Raw genomic sequence first — 27,044 nt, 5'->3', positions numbered from 1 at the left:
TTCCAGTGAAGTATATAGCTGAGATGACACAGAGCATCAATATTTAAGACTAAATTGTAACTTTAGTTTTTATAGAAATACTGTCAGTCAAAATGCTTTACTAAAGAATGGCAAATGAGAGGGTGTCGAGTTGTGGGAATCTACTGAGAGACGACAGAAGACAGTCTGGGCATGGAAGCCCTGCATCTGCCAGCTTGAAAAATACAGGGAACAGCAACCATGCAATGTCAACTTTTTAAAACACAGAAGTATTGCTATTCTATTGTGATCAATGTTGTGTGGCTTTATTTTAACTATAGAGGCTTTTTTCCCATGTCCTCACTTACATGCTCAAGGGCATAAGATTCCACATTTTGAAAGGTAGAGGTCATCGGATTATATAGTTTAAACTATCCTCCTGAAAGGGAACGAACAAGACACTATGTTTAGAAATGCAGTGTATTCACAGAGAGAGCAAGGCAGCAAGCTCACAGTCACAGGTGTCACATGGCTTTGTGCCATATCGGAGTCAAGTTCTGTTATGGAAGAAGAGATACCCAGCTACAGAGGCATTCTTAGAGTTTCAATCATGACAGCAAAGACATGTGACATTCAAACCCTTTCCTAATTGGCTGGTCCTGAAAGATATGCAGATGCTACAAACCCTAGCCTAACCCTTTCTTGTGGGTGGTAGAGTAACTAGACTTCAGAGGTCAAGAGTGGGGCTAACCTGGTAGAACAGTGACTGAACTGGGTTGGGTTTTGATCTAGGAGGTGAGCATAGGCATGGACAGAGCTGGAGAGGCTAAGATGGGGCAGATGAGGTTAGAATTTGAAGGGCGGCTGGTTTCACCTGAGCAGCACAGATTCGTTGGCTCTGTTACTAATCAGAGTCAAGGGAGACTTCTCTGAAATTTGTTTGGGGGCTTGGGATCTAATGTTCTGCTTCTAGACGTAGGCATTTTTCCTGGCCTTTAAATTTGATGTGTCGTGCTTTGTACAGAAGTGAAACTAAATGGAATCTTTCATGGCTTAAATTTCTTTTCTCAAATAAGGATAAGCTGGTATGTTTTTCTTGCTAAATATTTGAGAACGTAAAAGTTGAAAGATGTAACTATTTTTATATTGAACTTTAGTGCGTGAAATGTCTTTATATACAAACTTTCCCAAATTTACTTTCCAGCTTAAGGTTCATGGTTTAGTTTTGATCCAAGAAAACCAGATGCTTTCCTGAGGACAGCTTCCTCATTTTAAGCCCATGAAAATCACAAATTTTGTTTTGTTTTGAATGGAGGGAAAATACTGGGACAGTTTGTTTGAGGAGGAGTGTCAGAATCTTGGAAGAGGAGTCACCTACTCAATGACCATTCATGTTCTTGGCTACCATATCATGTGCAACTGAGATTATAGTACAAATCCCGACTAAAACAATTTGAGATATTTGCCCCTTCCTAAAAAACAGGTTTGCTTGCTAATTAAATATATCATCTAATTATATATGTAAGAATTTGGTCCCACATACAATGGTATTTGTTAAATATAAGATTCAATACATTTTAGAGAAAATATAACAACCACTGTGACTCTACACTTTACATATCACTGAACAGAGCTTCAAAATGGAAAATGCATTTATCATAGTTCAAAGTAGAAAAATGAGGAAAAATAGCCTTAATTGTTTTCTTAGCTAAGTAGCTAGGCATTTTTTATCCATGTTACCTTTAAATCTGTGACTTATGCACACTATTTTGTGAAGCTATAGATTTTATCTCTTTATTAGTAAAAAATGTAAACTCTAACAATAAGAAAAATTATTGGTTCTGGGAACCTGGATGCATAAGATGTTGTATAACCAACTGGTTTCCAATCTTTAAATCAGACATGACTAATCAAGGAAATAATAATGACCTTAGCCAATGGGAAACACATCAAGCCAGGTTTCTCCCAGCTGTTTCTTGCCTCTGTGGCTTCAGTAAGTTCAATGGAAGCTTAGTGTGTTTAGGGAGAAAGATGGCCAGAAGACTCAAAACTATTAAATCAAAAAAGAAGTCAATCTTCAAGTGAAGTCTTGGACCAGGCTCATTCCAAGAATAAGGTTTGTCCCTCTCAATGTCCCAGTGCTACAAGCAACATAGCCGAGCAGCCACAACTCTATGGGGGCTGATATCACACACTCTCCTTGCCAAAGGGGTGAGTAAAGGAGCTACAGTTGCTGGCTTTGAAATCTACAAATGAAGCTATTAGTGTTTTCTTAACATTTCTTTTGATTCCCAACTCCAGCTTATGGTGACTGACTGCAAGAGATAGGAAAAATCTTCAGAGAAGACAGGTCCTTGGATTTAATTCCATATGAACAGAGGGTCAAGGAATTTTGACAAAACTGTTGCTCACAAAAAGTTGACTTTGTCTTTGAAGTTCTTGTGTGTTCAATATTTAAAGTCAGATACCTCCATTCATTCAACAGTAGCCTAGGGCCTTCAATAATATAACATAGTGGCTTTATATACTTATTTCAGATTTAAAAAAGGTCTTTCATAAGATCTCTCTCCACCCCATTTTAAAACCATCAGCTAATGTTTTCAAGGATTTGCCAAGTAAATATTCCAAGTTACCTTAAACTTCCAGGTCTAACTGTCCTGATGTAATTATTTTTAATGACCACAGATGTGACAATAATGGTTTAGATCAGTTCCTATTAAACATATTAGACTGCACAAAGTTCTTACTAATATATTCAGGGTAAAGCTACTTAACCTTAATCTATAGGATTTAAATAAAACCTGTTAATTTTCTCTCCAGATCCAAGGAGATAAACTTCAGATCCAAGGAGTTAAGATATTATGGTATTGGTCAAAACAGCAATGAAAATATTGACATAATTTCTTAATACCCCCAATATTACTATAGAGTTGCTATGGGTTATGCGAAGCACCAGGACTGCCAGCCCCTCCTTCATAAAGGGCTGTTCCCACTAAAACATCACAGTGCTCATTAGCACATTAACGGTTTGATGTCCTGAGGTTAGACAAAACCAAACCAAACCTGTTTAATGTCCAATCCAGAATCTCTCCAGCTAGCCTGAACACATCACCCCCTTTTCTTGTAATTCCTAATGCCATACAAACTTGGGGACAGGAACACCTGCTGTTATGTTTCTGTTTTCCTTCCTAGCACAACAACTGGCCTATAGGAGGAACTCAGCAAAAAGTTTAGAAAATGACTAAATGATAAAATGTGTGCCTGTACTCTTGGAGGCTATGGAGATTATATTATGTAATTTAGGGATATGAAACATCTTCATCTTCTGTAGTAACCATAGCATTTACGTTCATATCTTCTGCACATTCCAATATGGTCCATTAGGAAAACATATCTTGAGTGGAAACAGAGCATCTTTATGAAATACTAGAGGCCTGACACCTGAAATTTGTGCGTGAGTATGGTCCCTAGGCCTGGCCTGCGATCAGGGCCATCTTCCTCAGTTGCCTGCAGCTGGCCCCGCCCCCCGCCACCACCCATCCCTGGTTCCCCTTTTGCTATCCGGTGATCGGTGCCTGACAGCAGGGGAAGGGACCGAGAGGTCAGCTCTTCCTGTCCGCTCACCAGCCCCGCCCCCGCCACGGGTGGCCATCAGGCAATCAGAGCCTGCTGGTCGGGAAAAGGGATCAAGAAGTGGTCAGTGTGCCTCATAGTGACTGGTCCAGCGGTCGTTCTGCCATTAGAGTCAATTTGCATATTACCCTTTTATTATATAGGATAGAGGCCTGGTGCATGGGTGGGGGCTGGCTGGCCTGCCCTGAAGGGGGCCCCAGATTGGGGTGGGGGTCCCCACTGAGGGTGGGGCTGGCCTTGGCGAGGGGCCACAGGCAGTTTGCAGGCTGGCCACGCCCCCGATCAGGGTGGGGGTCCCCACTAGGGGGCTGGGCCAGCCTGGGCGAGGGGCCGCAGGTGGTTTGCAGGCCAGCCATGCCCCTGGCTTTGTCAGGATGGATGTCAGGAATGACATCCAGAAGACATCCGGTTATCCGGTCTAATTAGCATATTACCCTTTTATTAGTATAGATGGAAAATCTAACAAACACAGACGTGACGCACATTAGGAAGGTATTGCTTTATTGTTCTTGTCTCTGTGCAGGATTCTCCCACCATGACCCAATGTTCACCATTATTTAGCATTTAATAGAAATCTTTCTCCACTGGTAGATCAGCATGTAAAGAAGACAAGTTCTTAAAAACACTTTGATGTGGGAAAAGCTGAGAGGCTGAAAGTAGATAGATAGTATCAAGTTATATGAGAACTGCAGAGAAAATCTCATGGACATAGGAGTTTGGTACTATGATCTTGGTCAGAGTAAACCAAAGATGGTCCAGGATATAACTGAAGTGGTCACAGTGGGATATTTGGCCACAGAAAGACAAATAAATAAATTGTGCATTGAATTCTTTACAGGGCTCTGCAATTCAGATAGCATTGTAAATTCTTTATTGCTATTTAATAGGGATAACTGGAAATAATGTTAATGTACTGCATGTAGCAACAGACTGCTGAGTTGATGAATTTAAAAATCCTGAGCTTTTATAAAGTGAACTACTATTATATTTGCATATCTCCATGACATGTTATAACACATGATAATTTATTAGGGAGAAAGCATTTTTTTAAAAATCAGTTGTATATAAATGCTCCCTGAATCTGGAGTGCTGGCAAGTTCTGCCTCCAGGGGAACTCATTTTCCTCCTTTTTAGCTAGTCATTGTTGAAAGACCTCAATTATAAATTCAAATTTTAGTTGGAAAAATGAGACTGGCGGCACCTGAAAAAGAAAATGCAAAGTGAAAAATATCACTTTTTCTGCTGGTATAAGTTTCTAATAAGTTAGTTGTAAATATTCACGAGCTGATAGTGTTTGGAGTGGTTTAACATATATCATTCACGAGGACCAACTGTATTGTCATAGTAGTTGGTGTTTGGCAATGCTGAAGAGTACAGACTTTAGCTGTGTCTGCTAGAGAATGTGGGCCAAATTGCAGCAAGGGTAGATATGCTATTGTTTGTAAAACACTCATGGAAAGCAACTAATTACATTTTGCTGTTTTTGCTTTCATATTCCTGCTTTTTGGATTGTGGACTTGTTCCATCCATTGGTAAACCTGTGGCATCTTCCTTGGTTGAAGTTGAATCGGGAGCAAAAGTTCTTTTGGTAAACGCTGGCAAGGTAAAAGAAAAGAGAAAAATCAATCTAAGTGAATATAATTCCTGGACCAAAAAATGCTAAATAATCGTATTTCATCTAGTTTTCTGTCAATTTTACATGGCCTAACAGACCCTCAATGTAGGAATAAATTTAGTCAGTTTACTACATTTTTAAAAAACATCCATGTGATTTAATTTGGGGGAGGGGGATATGAAGTATCTGAGAGTGGAAGATGTGTGTGTGGCCAGTATATAATGATGTAAAGTACACAGATTTTTGGAGAGAGAAATTTTAAGGGCCTCCTTTATGCAGAATATTCTTTGTTTCATGAAAGAAAATTGAGACTAGATTTAGAATGTAAGGTATTCTGTTGTTGTTTTTTTACTACCTCTTAACCTCTCCTGTGAGCTCCAGCCACCTATATCCAACTGTGTGAAATCTCCCTGCCTGATTTCTAATCTCAGATGCCTGCCCATCCTCTTCTCTTCTCCATCTTCAAAAATGAAACACTCAATCACCAGGTTTCTCAGACCTTTGTTCCTTACTTCCTTTGTCCTGCCTCCTGCACCATCCAATTTAAGACTGAGTTCTGATGGTTATGCCTCCAAGTTCTTCTACTTTACACTATTTCTATTATCATCACACTAGCCCAAGCTACCATTTCCTCTTTTCCTGTTTTCATCTTGCCCGTTTCTCCACACCACAACCAGAGCTACCTTTTTCAAAAAAATCCTTACCTGAGGGTATGTTTTTATTGATTTGGGGGAGACAGAGGGAGGGAGAGAGAGAGAGAGAGAGAGAGAGAGAGAGAGAGAGAGAGAGAGAGAGAGAATATCAATAGGTTACCTCCCATACAAGCTCCAACCAGGGATTGAATCCATGGCATTTTAGTGTATGGGATGATGCTCCACCCAACTGGGCCATCAACCAGAGTTATTATTTAAAAGGTAAATCAGAGTAGGTCATTCTCCTGCATAACGCCCCCCCCCCCCCCACCACCACCACAAGCACACACCACCACAAACAATGGCCTCCCAGTGAACTTGGAATAAAATCCAAACATCTGACTTTAGCTCCCTAGAGACCTCATTTCTCTCTCTCTCTCTCTCTCTCTCTCTCTCTCTCTCTCTCTCTCTCTCTCTCTCTCTCTCTCTCTCTCCATCCCTCACTCTCTCACTGACTCTCACTTGCTCATTCAGTGTTCCATCTCTCTAGAAAACCATGTCCCTTTCTTCTCTGCACTTTTATTACTCCCTCTCGAAGGAAAACTTTCCACTCAAATTTTTTTTTCTTTTTCCACTCAATTTTAACTCAGTGGCTTCTTCTTACCATGGAGGTTTCAGCTCAGTTGTAACCTCCTCAGAAAACCATCTCCTGATCACTCATTTAAGGGAGCAGCCCTATTCCAGTGCATTCCATCATTTCACCTTTAAACCACAATCACCATTTCAAATTGTTTACTTGTTTACTACCTATTCCTCCATGAGATGAGGTGACCTCTCCTGTCTTGTTCACTACTGTATCCCCCAGAGCCAGAGAGCCTTCTGCACAGCCTCTTAGCAAATGTTGCTTGAACAACTGAATGTACTTAAGGAATTTTTAAGAGATAGCCAGTTAGGGATTTTCCAGTTGCTTTCTAGAAAGCATCTAGAGTGTACCTTGTCAAATTACAATAATCAGAAAATACTTGGCACCTAAATGGTCAGTGAAAAGATAGACACACACACACACATACACACACACAATCCTTATCATGTAAAATGAACCTATAAAAATGGAGAAACAGAAAGGCTAGTGCTTTCATGAAATAAAAAAAATCCTTTCAAAAACAAAAAACATTTTTCTACCTCATCAGTAATGCAATATTTTTACGGCCATAAATCCTTGGCATTTTATGTGCAAAGTGGAGGACCTTTAGGAAGTGTCTATTCAGAGTTAGGCGGGTGCATCCTGACACTCAGCGTAGAAGTGAAAAGTGTGTGCTATTCTGGTTGAGGAGAAATTGTTTCACCAGAGGGACTTAAACTCCCACTACAGGCATGTTCTAAGGTAAATTGAGAATACTTAACTTTTCTTTCCCCTTTATAGCAACGTAAGGAAGTAAAATAGGGTCCTTTTTAGCAACTTTCACTGATTTGCTTTTCTAAGACTATCAAGTTAAATTAATATGCATGATTCATTTCCATCACCTATAATAATCCTCAGATAACATTTTTTCCTATGGAAAAATCAGTCCTTTCCTTTTGGGATCATGCATTTATTTAAATAAATATTATTTAAAACTGTTTTAGAATTACAAGGAAGTTTGCAATCCCCATATATTTTTAAAACTTAGTTTAGAGATACCAACTCCACAAATATCAAACATTTAGTCTCAAAGGACTGGAGACTCCAGAAGTCATCACTATGACACCAACCTCACTCACATCTGGTCTGGTCCAGGCCTCAGTACTGCAGGCCAGTCCTGGAGTGTGTCCCTTTAGCCTAAAAGGAGCTATACATGGAGACTAGTGGTCAGTCACTACTTATAAAAAGTAAAAATGACAGTTTCAAAAGCTGGCATTATGAGTCTCTCTTACTTACTAAGCCCCCACTGTCTACAGCTGAAGGTAATGGAATCCAAGTCTTCTAAAAGAGTGTCCTGAATCTCGGCCATAACTTCCAGCCAGCCAGGATAAATTTGGTCGTAATCATGGCTCTAAAGAATGGATTTCTGTGTTCCCATTTCCAATGGTAATATAAACTTACAATTTATACATTTCTCCCCTTCTTCCTGGCAGAAGGAATCTACCTTTTCTTGAATTGACCTGAACTATACAAAGCTGACATAAATTACTACTGAAAACAAACTTTCATTAGTGCTGGATCATTTCAGAGACCACAAATTATGCAGTATTTTCCCATTTCCTTTGTTTTTTCCACGGTCAGTGATTATTTGCTGTAGTTTGGTCACAGTTTGACAGGGCACCTAAGTCAGCAGAATGAATGCCTTAGCATCTACAGCATAGACAGAAGGGCCTGATCCAGTACAAATCCCAAGTCGAGGAGGAAGAAGCCTGTTCTGTGGGCTCATAAACTCATGTCCATCTCAGCCCCTACTGTTATTTACTCCTAATGTCCCCACACTGGTCTCAACATCTCTACACTCCAAGCTCTAGCCTTCATGGTTCATTCAGAAGGTAATCAAATACTTGCTAGTATAAGATTCCTTTTTAGTCTAAGTGCACATACACATATCAAAGAGCACCAAAGGGCTACATACAAAGACTGCAGTCTCTTGCCCCATCCCTCCCAATCCCACAATCCTGCTCCCCAGGGTCAACCACAATCAACTCTTTTAGCTTTATTTTCTGTATTTACTTCAATTCTTGTAAATAAAAGAAGCTTATATTGCTATTTTTTATTTATCATTTTTAGACTTATCCACACCCATCCACTTCTCTTCATCCCATCCTCCCTATATAGTTACATCTGAACTTCGAGTTATGTCAATAGTGAGTATTTATATTATACTATGACTATGTAAATATGGCTCACACAACCTAATAGGTATGCTATGTAAATGTTTCTTTTCTTGCTCATTCTTTTCCCTCTGGAATTATTAATTGACCCATGTTTTTATTTTTTGTTTTTTATTTGCTCTTTCTCTATGAACACCCGTAATTGTTTCTAATAACTCAATTAGATTTGCCATATTTCTATGAGTAGTTTTTTCTAAGGTGCTCAAGTGAAGCAAATAATGTATCAATTCTTTTATTTCCTAAAGATTTTACTGATGGACTTTTTCTTTTCTTCCTTTGATATGAGAGAACTGAAGAACATGAGTGTCCAGATTAAAAGGGCTCACCCAGCAAGTAGCTTGTAAAGGGAGTAAGACAAGACCCATAGGGAGGCTTATCATCATGAAACCTGGTGAGGTTAAAGGTCCTAAAAGTTCCAGGGGCCACAAGGGGAATTAGTGGTGATGGAGAAGATCACTTCCAAGGAGTAGGGGTCAAAACAGTAAAGACATAAAGTTTTCAACAGCAACACTGGATTTTGGAAGATAATTGTGCCATGACTTCAGAAGGAGTGGTTTTCAACATAAAATTTTATAGCCAGCCAAAGTTTTGCCAGAATGAGGGGGAAGAAATCCATTTTCAGAAACACAAAAGCAAAACATTCACCTCCCTTTTTGAAATGAGCAGAGAAAGGCCAGGATCTGAGGCCCATGGGCAACATAGAAAGAGGGTGAGGGGAGTCTCAGGATGACAGCAGTGCACCAGGTACTTGTGGGCAAGCCTTTTAACCCACCCACTTCTGGCCTTTCTTCTGTTTTCCTTGTTCTCTCATCCCAACATTCTCGCTAATCAGTATCCTCCCTCTTAAACTGTATTTCTAAATATCTTATCTTTTCCTTCATATTGTGCCATATTTTGTTCCTTCTACTCTTGTGATTTTCTCAACTTCATTTTTCACCTTTCTAATTTAACATATTTTAAATTTCTGAGACCTTTTATCCTGTGGTCCTTTTTCTTTGCATCTTGCTCTTGTTTTTAATGGATATAATATTTCCTCTCATATCTCAGGGCATTAATACTTTTAAAGACACCTTCATTCCCTGGATTATGGATTTACAGTAGGTGCTATATTTCTCTTTGTTGGTGTTGACATCTCTCCTTTGTAATTTTAGAAATTTAAATGGAGGTTAAGAAAAATTACAGAACAATTTCTATGAATAAGATGAAATGGTTTGTGCTACAAAAATGAAGTATTCAGGGTGATCCAAATCTACTTCTAAGATACCACATTATGAAAAAACATAGAAACCTTAAGGTTCATTAGAAAATCAAATAAGAATAAATGTGATTTCTAGGAATAAGTTTAATTCAATAACATAAAATGCCTATGAATAAATTTTTTAAAGTATCCTTCAAAATATTTAGGTAGATATGTGAGAAAAATCATAAAATAAATTTGTCAAAAATAAGAGTAAAACATAAGGCTATCTATAATAATAAAAGGGTAACATGCTAATTAGACCAGATGTCTTCCGGATGTCATTCAGACGTCCTTCCCGACACAGCCAGGGTGGAGGGAAGCCAGCCCGGGTCCCGGGTGCTGGCAGCTGGGGGAAGGAAGGCCTACTCTTGCATGAATTTTTGTGCATCGGGCCTCTAGTGTTTTAATAAAATACATCATTTATCAATTAATCAAATTAATAAAGAAGTTTACATTTTTCAAAAGATTTTTAATGCCTTTTAGAGAGAGAGGAAGGGAGAGGTAGAGAGAGAGAGAGAGAGAGAGAGAGAGAGAGAGAGATGAGAGAGAAACATCTATTGGCTGCCTCCTACACGCCCCCAACTGGGGATCATGCTGGAAACCCAGGCATATTCCCTGAATGAGAACTGAACTGGCAACCTTTTGGTGCACAGGATGATGCCCAACAAACTGAACCACAATGACCAGGACAACAGGTTTACTTTTGAAGGTAAATTTTCAGTCAGATTTTATAGCATAGGCAATAATACAAATTTTTAACACTGATTATGTTCTCAGTGATATTTTCTTCCTACTTTATTTAACTGTATTTCCATGTAAGTGAGATAATTTATATGGAAACGAATGGCTGCCTAGGAAGAGTATAATATATCTTAGAGAAATGACCACAGCTGGTCATGAAATGCTACTGAGTAGAAAGCTAAAAATAGTTTCTCTCACTGCCTGTCATAATATTAAACAAAATGCTAAAAGTCGTGATGCTTTCCTCCCCCTAATTTCTTCTAACCACTTCCTTCTTGGTGCCTTTCTGGGGCGCCTTATGAAGGTCACAATGGCAGAATTAAACAGCCGTGGAGCAATGACTTGGACTCTGGTCATGGTGCTGTTTATCTCCAGGCCAGGCATGTGAATGCCTTGATGGATGGGATAAAATGTTTGATGGTGCTTTGCCCACCCTCCTCTTCCATGTTCATATACATCACACAGCCCTGAGGAAATTTTTCCATTTCTTAATATGAAAAATAAGAAATCTGGCCTATGTATATCAGATCCTGAGGTATTATAATCAACTTGAGATAACAATCCATATTAAAGAGTGGCTTCCAGATTAGAATAGCAGAGGGTTTATGCAGGTATATAAAGTCACTTGGTAAATGGTTAAGTCAGGGAAGAGAAAATGTTTAGCTCTTGGAATAAAATAATCATGATATAATGAAAACCAAAACATTATCAGAAACTAATAAATATTTATTCAATGAATCCATAAATATAAATCAGCAAAAATGAGAATTATCACTTTTGGATTTGACCTACTTCCTTGTGGTTTATTTTGGTATTTTATTTTATAGTAACCTAGATTTTTTAAAATGAGAGAGTTTTCAAGATTTTATGTACAAACTCTATGCCCATGGTAAACTGAAGAGCTAAATGATTATTTAAATAAGAATCCATTAAATAACATTTGAGTCCTAGTGGTTTGGATAAAAGTAGATTTAAAAAAACAATCCCTATACTCATTTATTTAATATTAATTGAGTATTCACTATGTGCCCAGTACTATGCAGGATGCTGAAGAAACAGTGGTGAACAGAACACACATCGTACCTATATCATGCGTTCAATCTTCAGTGAGCAGAGGAATAAATTAAAAAAAAAAGTCACTCAAACAACAAATAACTTCATAATTATTCTGAAAAGGGTTTTAAAGAAAAATTGGCATGCGTTGTGGGCACTCATAACAGAAACCATACTTAAAACTGTAACTTCCGAAGGCTTCTTTACAGATATTACATATAAGCTGAAACTTGAAGAAGGGGAGAGGTGGGTGGTGGGAGATGGTATCCTGAGTCAAGAGACCCTACACCTTGTTGGTGTGGATGATGTACTATCAATATTTACAGTGTATTCACAGAATGAAATCTAGCCTGTAATCAGATTAATAACCTTATTCTTTGCAAAAGATTACATATTTCTGAATAGTTCTATGCAAAGATTTTCCACTCTTTGATAATTTGAATTGTATTGTAATACCCTCTAATTTTCTTTATCCATTCATCCACAGTTACCAATGATCTCCATACATACAAAATTTGCTTAATTAAGATTATTACCTTGGATGATTTATTTTAAGTTTTTCTGATAAGAGTAAGGTCTACAAAAGAGGGATCCCATATATATTTGTAGTAAATTGGGTAATAAGTGTACTCAAGGGGCATTATTTGTATGATTCGTAATGAAAGTTTTTTCAAACACATAACATGAATATTACTATCATGTATTGGCCTTACATTTTAATCTTCCCATGAGTTGCATTTTCTTAAATCTAATTTAAAAGCAGTACAGGACTTAATTACTTACAGGCCGAGTGTGAAAACCGTGGAGCAGACAGGAAGCGACTGTGGTCTTGCCAAGACGATGAGTGATCTAGCCCATGAGCATGGGCACTTTCGGCAAAGGTTCGGTCATCCTAGAAAAGACAGCACAGCATTTCAGTTCACTGGTTACAAAACACAAGAATAGAAATTCATTCAAATGTTCTAAATGTAAAACTGAACCTCAATATACAAGCTACATTACACATCCTATCTAATAAAAGAGTAATATGCAAATTGACCGTCACTCCAAGACACAAGATGGCTGCCCCCATGTGGTCAAAGATGGCTGCCCCCATGTGGACACAAGATGGCTGCCACAATATGGCCTGCAGGGGAGGGCGGTTGTGGGCAGTTAGGGGTGACCAGGCCAGCAGAGGAGGGCAGTTGGGGGAGACCAGGCAAGCAAGGGAGGGCAGTTGGGGGGGACCCAGGCCTGCAGAGGAGGGCAGTTGTGGGCAATCAGGCCAGCAGGGAGGGCAGTTAGGAATGACTGGGCCAGCAGAGGAGGGCAGTTGTGGGAGACCAGGTCTGCAGGGAAGGGCAGTTGTGGGCGATCAGGCCAGCAGGGAGGGCAGTTGCGGGGAACCAGGCCTGCAGGGGAGGGCAGTTAGGGGTGACATGACCAGCAGGGGAGGGCAGTTAGGGGTGACCGGGCCAGCAGGGGAGGGCAGTTGGGGCGACCAAGCCTGCAGGGGAGGACAGTTAGAGGCAACCAGACTGGCAGGGGAGGGCAGTTAGGGGTGACCAGGCCAGCAGGGGAGGGCAGTTAGGGGCAATTGGGCCGGCCAGGGAGCAGTTAGGCGTCGATCAGGCTGGTAGGGGAGTGGTTAGGGGTGATCAGGCTGGCAGGCAGAAGCAGTTAGGGGCAATCAGGCAGAGACAGGCGAGCAGTTGGAAACCAGCAGTCCTGGATTGTGAGAGGGACATCCAACTGCCCGTTTAGGCCCGATCCCACTGGGATCAGGCCTAAATGGGCGGTCAGACATCCCTCAAGGGGTCCCAGATTGGAGAGGGTGCAGGCTGGGCTGAGGGACCCCCCCCCCCCCCATGCACGAATTTTGTGCACTGGCCTCTAGTATAATTATAACCATTGTAAAAAGTAAAACCTGTGCATGTACAAAAAAAAAAAAAAGAGAAGGAAATGACCCGAGCCATTCACAGCATGACATATTTCTTTCCAGTCTTTTTTCCCTGTGGGTAGGATTTGTAAACATTGTTATAAAACTGTGATCATTTATTTACCTTCATACTGTAAACATTTCTGAAGTCATTCTATTATCCTAACCTTTAGCATGTAGGTTACTCGGATACTATCTAGTGGATACACTATACTTAGCTAGCACAGCATGTTTTACTGGGCATTTAGGTGGCTTCCAAATTTTTCTTCCTATAAATAACATAGCGAGAAACATCTTTTAATATATGACCTTTTCTATATTTGTGATATTCCTTATGACAAATTCTTAGGTGGAAATCTGGGTCAATAAAAACAATTTGATGCTTTAAATACATTGAGCTAGACTCCTTTCCATAATGACTATATTAAACCTCTTACTCATTCAATAAATATTTAATACCTAAACAAAAATGAACACAGAAGAAGTCCCTCTTTCATAGAATATATAAATGTATCCTTTCCCCCAAACCTTCACTAAAAATGGGAATGATAACTCAAATAATTTTACTAATTAGATTTAAAATAGATGCTTTCATACTTTTCTCTGATAGTAAAGTTGCAACTTTTTTCTCTTGAATGTTTTTTAATTATTTACACAATTCATTTTTTTCTTTTTTTCACTCATTCATTCATTCATTCAACAATAATGAACACCTACTATGTGCTGGTCAAATAATGAACAAAATGAGGTATGTGGTCATGCAATTTTCCAGCTTGCAGAAGAAAAAGGCATTAAACAAATAAACTAAATAAATAACAATAAAATGAAAAACTATAAGTGTTATAAGAACAATAGGAAATAATAATAACTAAATTTAGATTTGAAAGCTCCTCTGGGCAGTGATACTTAAAGCAATATTTGAATGCTGAGTATAAATCAATAAATCAGCCAGGTGAAAACTTATGGGTGGGTGGTGGGAGAGTTGGAGGTAAGGGGAGCAGAAGAGAGAGGTCAGGGAATGATGTTCCAGACACGTGTGAAGATGCTAAGGTGAGAGTTTGTTGTGTCTGAAGAACTAAAGGAAGGCCCCATGGCTCAGGAACACTGAAGCTGAAGAAAGTGTTACAATGAGATCAAGAGGTGGGGTTTAGATTTGGGAGGTTTTTCTTACATGATTCAGAAAATCAGTCCAGGGTTTTCAGGAGAGGAATGGCATGCCTTAATTTATATTTCACAAAGATTACTCTGGTCTCTTTATGAAGAACTAATTGGAGTAGCACACGTTTTGGTCTGAGAAAACCAGCTAAAAGACTATAACTGAGGATAACTGTGGGGTCAAGGGAGAGGAAGGGATCAAGGATGTTGCCAAAAATTCTAGATGAGACAACTGTGGGTTAGGGGCCCTAAACAGATTCCTCAAAACATAGCCACCACAAACAGCAGTGCCTCATGGAGCATGACAACCCGATGAATTAGTTATTATTCTCTATACCAAGTACCAAGTTTATATTTTATGTCTTTGTCACATATGTATTACGCAAATGAAAACGAAAGGCCACAAAGAACATGTTCATATACATTTGTAAAAGGCCCATTTACTCAGAGCTAAAACAATGGGCATAATCCTCAGATGATTCAAGTACATTAGCCTTCATGTACCAAAAGGGAGTTCAGGTCTATTTAAGATGCAGGCCCTTAGGTTTTCAACCAAATGATTTATAGTTTTGACTAGTTAAAGGGATTTCATAAGAAACTGGAAGTCATTCACTACAGGATTTTTGGAAAGGAAAGGACATACATTGTGTCCCAAATGTATTTCAACAGCTACTGTAGAATGAGCTGACAGTGGGCGGCTAGAGACTGGGCAATGGACCTGGCTCTTACAGTCGGATGTGAAGTACTAAAGGCCTGGGAGGATCTGGAAGATGCATAAACAGAAAGGAGAGTTAGTTCTCAACCAATGCTAGAAATCTCCAGTCAGTCATGGTGTTTATATGAGGCATGAAAGAGAAAAGCGTGAGAAATGGTTTCCTGGTAAAAGATGCTTTAATGACTGTGAGCCAATAAGAGAAAGGAAAACTTAAGGAAACACAGACACCTGGACTGGAAAAGACAGTGAGAGGAATGAAGTGAAGATGCAGGTTGGGGCTGAATGAAACAGACGATGCAAAGACAGCCTCGCAGTGTGCCTACCAGAGGAAGGATGAGGCACACAAAGATATTCAATCCCTGCTCACTCTTCCCAAAAGGCATGGACTTAAATTTCTAAAGCAAAATCAACTGGATTCAAAGCACAGGTTATATCTTGTCTGTTCCCAGAAATAGAATGCTTTCTATTTTAAATTATAAAACCAGTTTTGTGGCATATGACAGTTAAAATAGGACACTGATGTTTCATATTTAGAACACTTGGAAAATACAGAAAAAATGAAGCAAATAAATAATCCAGCAAGTTAAAAATAAACCTAGTAGCCTAATGTAAGGGTAAATTTTTCCAGTTCTCATTTATAAATATCTGTATAATTGAGATCACCATTTGTTGACAATTTTTTTCTCTACTTTTTCATGTAATATTATATATGGGAATTTTCTCTGTCATCATTATCATTATGGTTAATCATTGTTTATTTTACTGATCTATTGTTGGAAATTTAAGGTTGATTTCAGCTTCCTTCTATTATAAATAACCATTTGATAAACATATTGGTACATAAAGCTTTGTCCACATTTTAAATGTATTAACTTAGCATAGAGTTCTGGGAGTAGAATTACTGGGTGACATATTTTTAGGCTGTTTATTTGAATCTATTTAGTGTAAATTATCAAATTTATTGGCAGAGTTGTTCCTATGTATTTCCTACATATTCTTTTAATGTCTATAGAAATTCTAGTAATATCCTTTCATCTCTAACATTGAAAACTTTATCTTCTCTCTTTTTATCCTAATCAATCTGGATAGAGGTTTTTAAATTTTATTGCTTTTGTCAAAAATCCTGGGTTTTATTTCATTTCTTTCCCTGTTTTTATAATTTCATTGATCTATGCTCTTTATTATTTTCTTCCTTTTATTTAATTTATGTTTGATTTGTCTTCCTTTTCTAACTCCTTAAGGTGGAAATTTGGATTACCTATTTGAGACTTTTCTTCTATTAAACACATTTAATGTGACAAATTTCCCTCTGAGTACTGTTTATCAGACTCTCACAAATTTTAATAAACTATACTTTTATTTTCATATAGATAAATTTTTTCTAATTTTTCTTTTGAGTTCTGACATGGGTTATTTAGAAATATGTTATTTAGTTTCTAAATATTTTAAGATTTTCCAGATATCTTTCTGTTATTGATTTCTAGTTTCATTCCATTGTGGTTAGACAACAGACTGTATAATTTCAATCATCTTCCATTTATTGAGACTTGTTTTATCGCCCAGAACATAGTCTGTTTTGGAGAATGACTGATGTGCACTTGAGTATGTGTAGTCAGCTGTTGCTGGGTGGAGTATTCTATAAATGTCAGTTAGGTCTGTTGGCTGATAGTGTTGTTCAAGTCTTCTATAATCTTTACTGATTTTCTGCCTACTGTTTTATCAATGAGTGAAAGAAGAATATTGAAATCTCCAGCTATAATTATGAATTTGTTTATTTTTCCTTAGGTTTCTATCAGTTTTTGCTTCATATATTTTGGTACTCTGTTAATAAGCACTCAAAATTTAGGACTGTTGTATCTTCCCTTTAAAATTGTTGACTTATTCAACCACCTACATTTTTTTTCACATGTAGAAAATGAGGAAGTTTACCTTTGACATACTAGTATCTTTAAGTTCCAACATTTTATAAGTCTTTAAAAGACTGTCAGAATCCCCCATATTACCATGAAATACAACTAAAGAAATGAAACCTAAAAGAACACCCTAGAAGAAAAATATTTCATAATCCTTTCAATAATCAACATAACAGAAGATTAAAAAAAATACCTTCATGTCCTCCAATTATATACTGATGTTGGAATTTCTATATAAGTAAATTTTACAAGGTGACCATAAGATGATTTTTTTTGTAATTCCTACCTACTCTTTAATTACATACTTAAATATTAAAAAGAAAGTATTTGTTAAAAAGGAAGATGTTTTTGCAATTTTAGTAATCTTAGCTTTTGCTTTTTACCAATTCTTATATCCTTAGCACAAGGACTTATTTTTATTGCTGTCTTAAGCCTCAACAAGTTAGTTAGCCAGAATTCCCTGTAAAAATTCCACTGGGTGCAGGGACTTGCATTTTCTAATATTTTCCCTGGGTTTCTTCCACTTCTATTTCATAACCCACATTGTAATTGGTTTCTTAAAAGCTGTTCCAACCTGACTAAAATGTCTTTGCTAAACTGATCTGTAATGATTAATATTTAATGACGCCCACCAAGTATTTTTCTCTCAGGAATATTATAAGTTCAAAGTTTATAAGACAAATGATACATCTAATTTTTTTTAAATTTTAATTTATCCAACCCTTCCCCTGGAGAGAAGGAAATAACACTTATGTGTTTCTGAGCCTGTGGCAGGAATGTTTTCCAGAACTCGTCTCCACACTAACAATGCACTATCCCTCCACCTCGCCCCCATTCTTTATTCCCAATACTCCATGGGTGCTTAAAAATGCTTAACCTCTTCCTCAGTAGGTTTTATTCCTGTTTGAAAGGTAAACCGGGGCTGACAGATTATGTAAAGCCTGTCCTCCACATCTCAGTCTGCATGGCTCCTATTTTAGCTGTTAAACTCCATGAGGGTGAGGCTGTTATTGTCTCTGTCTATTCATTCACCCATCCCAATAGTCCATACTTTAGCACAGTGCTATTTGCATTAAGGAACTAAAAAAATGGACACATAGGGTCATTTCTTGTCCAAAGTCTAGAAATGAAAGTTTGCCATGGTGGCAGTTGGGACATAGGAGACTGCTACTCTCATATTCTGCATGTAAAAAAATGAGAGTGCTGGGCCAGATCATCTCTAAGTCCTCTCGGCACTAACACTTTATGATTCCAGCCTGTCTGAACAGAGCCACTAACCAGCACTTCTAACCATGCACACGATCTTTACCATAAGAAATCCCACTGCACAGCACAGTACTATCAACCCAAAGCCACACTCATCCACAGGTCAACAGACTTATGACTACACTGTGCTAGATGAGACCATCTGATAAATTTACCATTGTCCAGTTGATAATTTATTGCATAAAAGTTAATATTCCCAACCATTCACTAATGAAAAGGATCTATTCAGTGTTGTTGTTGTTGTTTTTTAACCTACTTCAGATTTGGCTCTGCGTTACTTTAGTCCATTTTCAGAGGCCAAATGTAATCTACTCACAGTGGATACAAATTTGCCAAAAACAATGACACTCAAAAGAATGTGCCACTGACTTAACTAACAAAGGTAAAGATGCAAAGATGTTTTAACGATGGTGCCTCATTGGACTTAGTACTCATTCTCTTAAAGTGACTATTTTAAAGAAAATAATGATTGCATGAACGTTATTCAAGCATGTTTAATAAAAACTACCAAGACATTTACTTGGTATTCTTTATGGTTTTAGTATCTAGAATTCTGAATTTGAGATTATTTAAAATGGTATCTTTATAGATGAATTTCTTCACATTCTTTCCTTTATATTGTTCTAGAGTAAATCACTAGGATGGCTGAAAGCTTGTTAAGGGAACTAGGTTTGGTAGAGTGGGGCTCAAGCAGGTTAAAAAATTAATGTGCTCATCTAAGTACCCATATTGATTCCTAAATAAACGCTTTTGATCCATCGCTATTTTCAGATTTTACAATAAAGAAAAATCCCAATCCTTTTAGCAACCTTTTGTTTAACTTCTAAAAGAGCAAAATGAAATCAACTAGTTAAACATTATAGCTGGCAAGTTAGCCTTGATCACTTCAAAGGAATAAAATCTCTTCGGACTTCAGCATGATTTGATTGCCTGCCGGGTTTCATATGTGTGAAATTAAATTTCTGTTAGAATTCTAGAAAGGCTGAAGCTAGAAAAAAATGTTTACTCACAATTTAACATGTATGTGTTTGCTGTGTATTCTGTAGTCAAAGATGAGGCAGACAGTATCTGCCCTCAAAAGTCCTACAATCTAGTAGAATAGCATTTCCAAAATTTCAGTATTCAACTATAGTTATACTTACTATTTTCTTTTATATTAACTTACAGATTAATTAGGCTTGTACCTTAAATCTCTATATAAGAGGGGCTTAAAGAATGGCAAACTGGTTAAGATTGGCGGAAGCATAGAGCTATATTTGCACAGCAGTTTATATATGATTTCTTGTTGAAGCATGGAGAGAGATGGTTATAAATGAGATCATCGGGGCATGATGTGGTTAACTCTCCCTTCCCCCATAATTGGCACTATTATTACCAAGCAATTTTTATAAAATTACCTGAAAAATACACTAGTGATATATTTTAATAGTCATTAAATAAAAATCACCTACAATCTTGATTTGCATCAGGAGTTAATGCATAGCATGCTTTAGAAGCTTCTATTGTAAAAGATTTAAAGTATGTACAGAAATAGCTGACCTAAGAGCAATTAATTGCTATAGGCAAAGTATAAACAAATCAAGAAGAGATTCAAGGAAGGAGAACCAGTTCCCAGGAGCAAAACCGTACTGAATACCATACGCACACTTATACCGAACAAATATGACAAAGGGCTTCAGCCAGCTCTGCTTTCATAAACTGTGCTGAAAGACATCATCAACACTTCCTCACCCACCTCATCTTATCCTATAAAACATCTGCTTCCTTAAAAAGAAGTTACATACTGACCCTTCCACTAAAAATTGAAAAACGTGAATTTCCTTTTAGGAGGAGGAAGGATGGGAACAATACATGCCTTCTGCGATTTTACTAAAAAACCCACTGCTAATTAAAACCATATATTTAGTATGTGTAGAGAGCAAAAAATGAAGGTAGCAAATGGGGATTTCTTGAATAAAACCATGCTCCTCTGTGAATTCAGATTAGCAATGCTATACTATTGGCTGACTTTTGAACATTCTGTTCTATCTGAAACAGCTGGGACAGCAAGGAAGAAAACTGTCTGACAGAAACCCAATTAGGCCTGATGAAAGAGAGGCTATGAAATGCCTCTTCTGTCTCTACAAAGACAAAGAAAAAATGTCAGATTCAGCTTTGAATTAAATTCTAAATATAAACTTTTAGAACAGACTTGGTCCAGTTACTTGGTCAACTTAGTACAATATTACATTATGCTCTCAGCAACTGTGCACGTCGCTCCTGCTGAAAATCTCGATGGGTTTCTAGAAATCTGATAGTTTTTGTTCTGGTGATTGCCAATGAGAGCAAATTGCAGGAGATGGCTCTAGCCTGGATTGTAAAAGAACCTGAGTTACTTCCTGCTAACCCTTCCCTCCACTAGCAGTGTGGTCATAGTGGACGTCTCACTGCCTTCCTACATTAACAATACGAGAAGCCAGTTGCCAACATGGTTCTCCTATTGCAACAGTTATTTGACTGTCAATAGTAATACAGTCAGAGTTGTACAACTGTAATGCTAATAGCCACTCTCTTCCAAAGAGAAGGGGATCAAATACTTTCCTGTACTTTGTCATCACAAACCATTTTTTCAAAAGACTATGGGTATCTTTCTTTTTTCTCTGAACTCCCATTTCAGTCTATTGAGGTCTCCAGAACAGCATTTATCCCTTTCTCTTTTGCACAACAGTTGTGTGTGTGGAGGCTTTGGATTCCTAAGGATTGGCAATGATTTTTCTTATTATACCATTCTCTTTAGCCCTTGCAGAGTGCCTGTATACAGTAGAAACGCAATAAATGTTTGTTGAATGTTGTATTTTAAAAAACAACAATAACAACAAACATGAATATTCTTCATTTAGAATGGAAGCTTCAAGAAGGCAGGGATCTTTGTCTATTTTTTTAATGATGTGAGGCCCATGCATCTAGTAAGTTCCTGGCACACAGCTAACAATGAATATTTGTTGAATGAATGGATAAGTATTGTGATTTTTCCAAAGAACATGAGCAGTATTTATTTGATTGGTAAATAAAGGAAAGGAAATGTTTTATGTATGTGCAAAGGAAGAAAGACCAGATTGGCAATTTCCCCTTTCTCTAGACAAAGAGTTGGCAGGCGTTTTCTATAGAGGGCCAGAGACTAAATATATTGGACTTTTTGAGCCATATAGTTTCTGTTGCAACTACTCAACTCTACTGTTGAGTGTGAAAGACAATACATGAATAAATAAGTGTGGCTGTATTTCAATAAAACTTGATTTACAAAAGCAGTCAGCAGGCAAGATTTGGCCCCTAGGTGGTAGTTTGCTGGCTCCTGCCCAAATCTGTTAGGATTGAGACAAATTGATAACTATTCTCTCCAAGAAGACCATGCCTTCTGCATCTTTATACATCCTGCATCACCACCTATAACAAGTAGCACAGTGCTTTGTAATATGGTAGCTGCACAGTATATGTTTTTTGAATTACACTATATCTTTCAGTAAATGACTTCCTAGATCCAGTTTTCAGTAAAACCAACAAATTCAGTCCCTGCAATGTGCCTTTTCTCTGAACCCTGTCCTAGCAGAACATGTAGGAAGTTAATAGCTGCTGAAATAATAACTTATGGGCACGTTCTTTCTTCATAGAAAGAATCCCAATGCCTCTTATAAATGAAGTTATTTGGTCAGGATGCCTGTGACTAACCTGAGGTAGCTCTTCTGATTAGCCATGAAGCCCAGAAATGAGTAACAACTTTCTCACTGCTCATAGGAGTTCATGCTTCTTTTGAAACTGCCTCCCCTCCCAGTCTTTTTAAATAAATTGTTTTCATAAAAAGCATGTAAAAAAATGATCACTGGTATCTGCAACTGGCAAAATTGTTCTCCCACATTTCCATCTCTAATGACTACAAAAAAATGTGATATTTACATTCGTTTTATTAGATTGCTACACTATTTCAGGCACGTGTTACATATGGTGACAGTCTACATATTCATCACTGAAATGAAACAATGTTTTACAATGTTTAGATAGTACTAATGTGGAACACCGTCATCATATAATACACTTTCTGGCCCTTTCCTATACTTGCACTACCTATCTGCAAAACTTATTTCTGATTTTGCTAAGTTTTGGCCTCACTTACAAATCAGGCTTGATTTCCACTCCAGCTACAAATGTAAGTAAGGCATATTGAGGTTTTAATTCTGATTCAACCATTTAATTGTTCTAAAACCCTGCTTTCTTCAATGGTAAAAGGGGGGGTGGGAGATGGTACCAATCCAATAGGGTTGCTGTGAAGATTATATGAGATAATGCATATAAAGTGTGCAACACCTACAAAAAGAGCAATTTCATGTGATTGGCTCAATAATGAGTAGTTATTATCATTCGCTATTGTCCAAACCCCGTATTTCTGTTTTTAAGTTGGCAGCACCCCTGTAAGTGGTGGAGAGATGCTGGAGTGTGTGGGAGACTACTGGGAATGCTGGGAGATGATTCAGCAAATTTAAATTTTGTTATATGAAACAACAAGGTCCCTACTAGAGTCCCTAACAACAATCTATAAAAAACAAAGGTAAGATGCTATAAAGCCATAGGATTGCCTCTTCACAGTAAGGGTATGAATAATATGGCATAACAGTGTTCAATTTTCTGGGGAATCAGAAAATGGGGTGCTCATTTTAAGCATGCTAGGGAGGACTATAGAAATGAACAGTCATTATATCCACTGAGTGTTCTATCCAATTTCATTCAGGAGGCAGCAGCTTCTTAGAAATATTTTATTTGGCTGTAATGAGTAAATAGATACAGTGTAATGAATATTCATTCGTACATACTGAAGTTTGTAAGAATATAAAAGAGCCCAAAGAGCCTTTAGCTTTTTTTTTTCTAAATTGACTTGGCATGTACATTTGAATATTGATGGATTCCCTTTCGGTCAGTGTTCTCAATGGGAGTCAATTTTGCTCTCGAAGGGGCATCTGGCCGTGTCCGGAGACATTTATGGATGTTACAACTTGGGATGGAGGAGTCTACTGGCATCTGCTTAGTAGGGATGCTGCTAAATATCCTACAATGCATGGGACCATCTCTACAACAGTTATCGCACCCAAATGCAAATAATGCCAAGGCTGAGAAAGCTTGCTCTACCTGTTAAGAATCCAATGGGTTTGAAATCATCCACAGCCCAGGTGGATCTTGAGGAGAATCAAGGGAATGGTGGGCTTTTTTTGTCAATATGGTCAAATCTTCCTAGTGTCCTATATTGGTCTCACCCCAAATTTTAAGTTACCTAATTCATCTATAAGCATCCCCATTAGTTACTAGTATGAAGTTCATATCCTCATGGAAAGAATGATGAATGACAGATGACTGTATGTGCCAAGATTATAGTTTACAAAGTTCTCTATATGTTACTTTACCTACTGGGGACTTCAGCACTGAGAGTCGCTGGGCTTACGCACAAAGGAGTGCAACCAACCATCCACACTTAGCCTTTAACCAACCAAGACACCAGGGTTTCCTGGCTCAGGATTTCTTAAGCAACATCAATTCCCATGGACAAACAACATATTACTCCACAGTAGCATAAACGTACAAATTAGTTCCCAGGTAAAAGTTATAGGCACTATCTTTTTATTCTCTCCTCACACAAAACTGAAAATCTATTTCATGCATCAAAGAATATCTTCTCTTACAGGAACCCTGCAGGAGCTGCTGTGAGGGCAGTAGCCAGGAACATGGAAAATACTCTAAGATTGAACATGTATATAAAGGACATTACTTTGAAGCTTCTGATTCTGTACTTGGGCTCGTCTCGGCGCTGCTGAAGGGACTCTCGGGGAACTCTGTATTTGGAGTACCTCCCATCGTTTCTCTCGGATAAACTGTGGGAATCCTGGAAAAACAACAACACATCTAAACTGGTGGATGAAAGAAAAATCAGCACTTGAAATTAGAATAAAAGTATTGGTATGGTGTGCATGCATATGAGCATAACCGATGGACACAGACAGTAGGGGGGTGAGGGTATGTGCTGGGGGGTGGGGGCAGCCGGGGATAGGTTAATGGGGGGAAAAGGAGACTTATGTAATACTTTAAACAATAAATAATTTAAATTTTTAAAAAAGTACTGGAATGTAGAAAATAAACAATTAAAGTTTAGAGAGATACTTAGGGGAACCATATGTTGATGAAGAAGAAAATGGTCACTTTGGATGACACGATAAAAATAAACCAGGGTCCCACATTGGTTATTTGCATTTTATTTACAACTAGTCCTGGTGCCAATCTGAAATGACTGACACTGTTTAGTTGAAAGGAATAAGTTTCAAGTAACATGAAGTTTTTTGAAGATGATCATTAATGACATCATGCCACTTCCCTAGTAGTACCTGGCATCAAAAAGAATGTTACCTTTAAAACTAGCACCCTATTTTTCACTAATTCTTAAATAACATTTTACTTTTTAACTAGTTTAACTATTATGGCACATGGATTTTTAAACTTAAGGATATCTCATCTAACCTCAAAAGCAAAAGGGTAAAAGATTCAGGTAATAAAGAAATTAAAAAAAAAAAAAAAACACAAAATTTCCTCAGCTGGTGTCTCTCTCTCTCTCTCTCTCTCTCCCTTCCTTCCTTCTTTTCCTTCATTTTGAGGAAAGAGGATAAAATACAGTAAGTAGTCACTATAGCCATTTATTTAGACAATAACGTAATGAATTAGAGAGAAATTAGAAAACTATAATGAGGGCAACTGATTTTTGTATGTAAGAAAAATCATCCATGGGACTTAGTTCCCCAAATAGTACCAAATTAAAAGGAGTATTAAAATTCCAAATTTCTCATTTTTTATGTAAAAAAAGCTATAGCCCCTGTAAAGCTAAGAATGAGTTGCCCAAGGCTAGGCAATTTGTGGTGGATGGGGGCTTGGAACTCAATGCTACTCCCTTTCACCATTACAAATATGTAATACTTAAATGTGGGATTATAGAGCTGAACCACTTCTTTCAAAATGTTCCAACCAACTGAACCGGCCAGGGCTCTGCAAGGAACTTTAAAAAACTATAGTAGGTAAATCCACACATTGGATTTTTAATGAAAAGCTTTGTGGTTAGAGTTCTATCAATAAATGGCATGGGATATAAAATCTAAAACTCTATGCAGATTTCAATTCACATGTCACAGTACAGGGATAATCTGTGCACCATCATCTCTCTCAAATAAACAGTATTCCGAAAAATTGAAACTCAAAGATAATTTGTAAATTAAAATTGTTTCTCACAAAAGTTATCTATTGTCAATGTAATGTGTAACCTTTTTTAATTCATAGGTATTTCTAAATCATAGTTAAAGCTTCCGAGGGCCAAATGAGCTTCTAGGAGTAGAATAAGAGTCTCTATTTTCCTATATTGTGCTAATATATGCCCCATTATTTTCAATCCGGACGTCACAAATGTCAATAATCTCTGATAAGATGGAGTGTGAAACGTCCCAATGTTTTTTGGTCTTTCCTCCCTCCCTACAATTTTCTTTGCACATCAGAAAGATGTCAAGTGTTCTCACTCAAATAAAAATACTGAAAGAGACAAGCCAACTCTTTCTTACTCTGAAGTCCTTGAAACCTTCTAGTAGGCTCAGTTTCTCAGGCACAGACTCCAGATGGTCTAAGGCCACGCGGGTACTCTGGAAAAGAAAACATATGGAAACCAAACATTATAAAAAATGTATTAATACTCTCAGAACCCAACAACTAAAATTCAGTTGTACCACTGGTGTAAGTAGTTCAAGTTGTAGGCTTAGAAAATAAAATAAGAACAGATTGAATAGTATTTCTGGGATAAATATATCTTTTTAAATCAGAAGAGTGACTTCCTTTTACAAAGTATATGAGATTCATTTGCAAGACTGAGTCAGAAATGAAAACTCTTCCTGGACAATTGCTTTCAACTGATATTATATGAGACTTTCTATGGAACATTTCATATTAATATTAATTTGAAAACCCGCTTCAGTGAATATCAGAAATAAACCACAAGGTAATACCAAGAAATAGATGAATTTGCAGTTACTTATCTATGAAGCACATTAGAGATCCTCACATGTTGCCATTATAAAAAAGAAAAGAGTTCTCAATGATTATTTTAGTTAAAAGGAAAAAGAGGTGGTTTTCAAGACATGGGAGAAATATCTGAAATTAATATTTGTGACAGGAACAAAAGATACTGTTATTAATCAATTACTTACACAGTCTTTTGATTAGCTAGTCACTAATTTACACCTACCAATATAAACACGTAGAGGAAATTATCTAAAAGTTATTTTGAAGCCAATGTAAACTAAT

At 37.6% G+C, this 27,044-nt stretch overlaps 1 protein-coding gene across 1 annotated transcript in view; it reads right to left on the bottom strand.

Moving 5' to 3' along the window:
- Positions 1-4,944: 4,944 nt before the first annotated feature.
- Positions 4,945-27,044, bottom strand: part of CEP128 (centrosomal protein 128) — a 384,557-nt gene continuing 362,457 nt past the window's right edge. The window contains exons 24-27 of the mRNA XM_080673796.1: positions 26,309-26,386; positions 24,484-24,597; positions 12,512-12,620; positions 4,945-5,186 (exon numbers count right to left, since the gene is read on the bottom strand). Coding sequence (XP_080529922.1) covers positions 5,059-5,186; positions 12,512-12,620; positions 24,484-24,597; positions 26,309-26,386 — 429 coding nt within the window. The 3' untranslated portion in view covers positions 4,945-5,058. The remainder of the gene's footprint in view (positions 5,187-12,511; positions 12,621-24,483; positions 24,598-26,308; positions 26,387-27,044) is intronic.

The sequence above is a fragment of the Plecotus auritus genome (genome assembly GCF_963455305.1).
Source record: "Plecotus auritus genome assembly, chromosome: 1".
Classification (NCBI taxonomy): domain Eukaryota; kingdom Metazoa; phylum Chordata; class Mammalia; order Chiroptera; family Vespertilionidae; genus Plecotus; species Plecotus auritus.
This window is presented reverse-complemented; position numbering and strand designations above follow the sequence as displayed.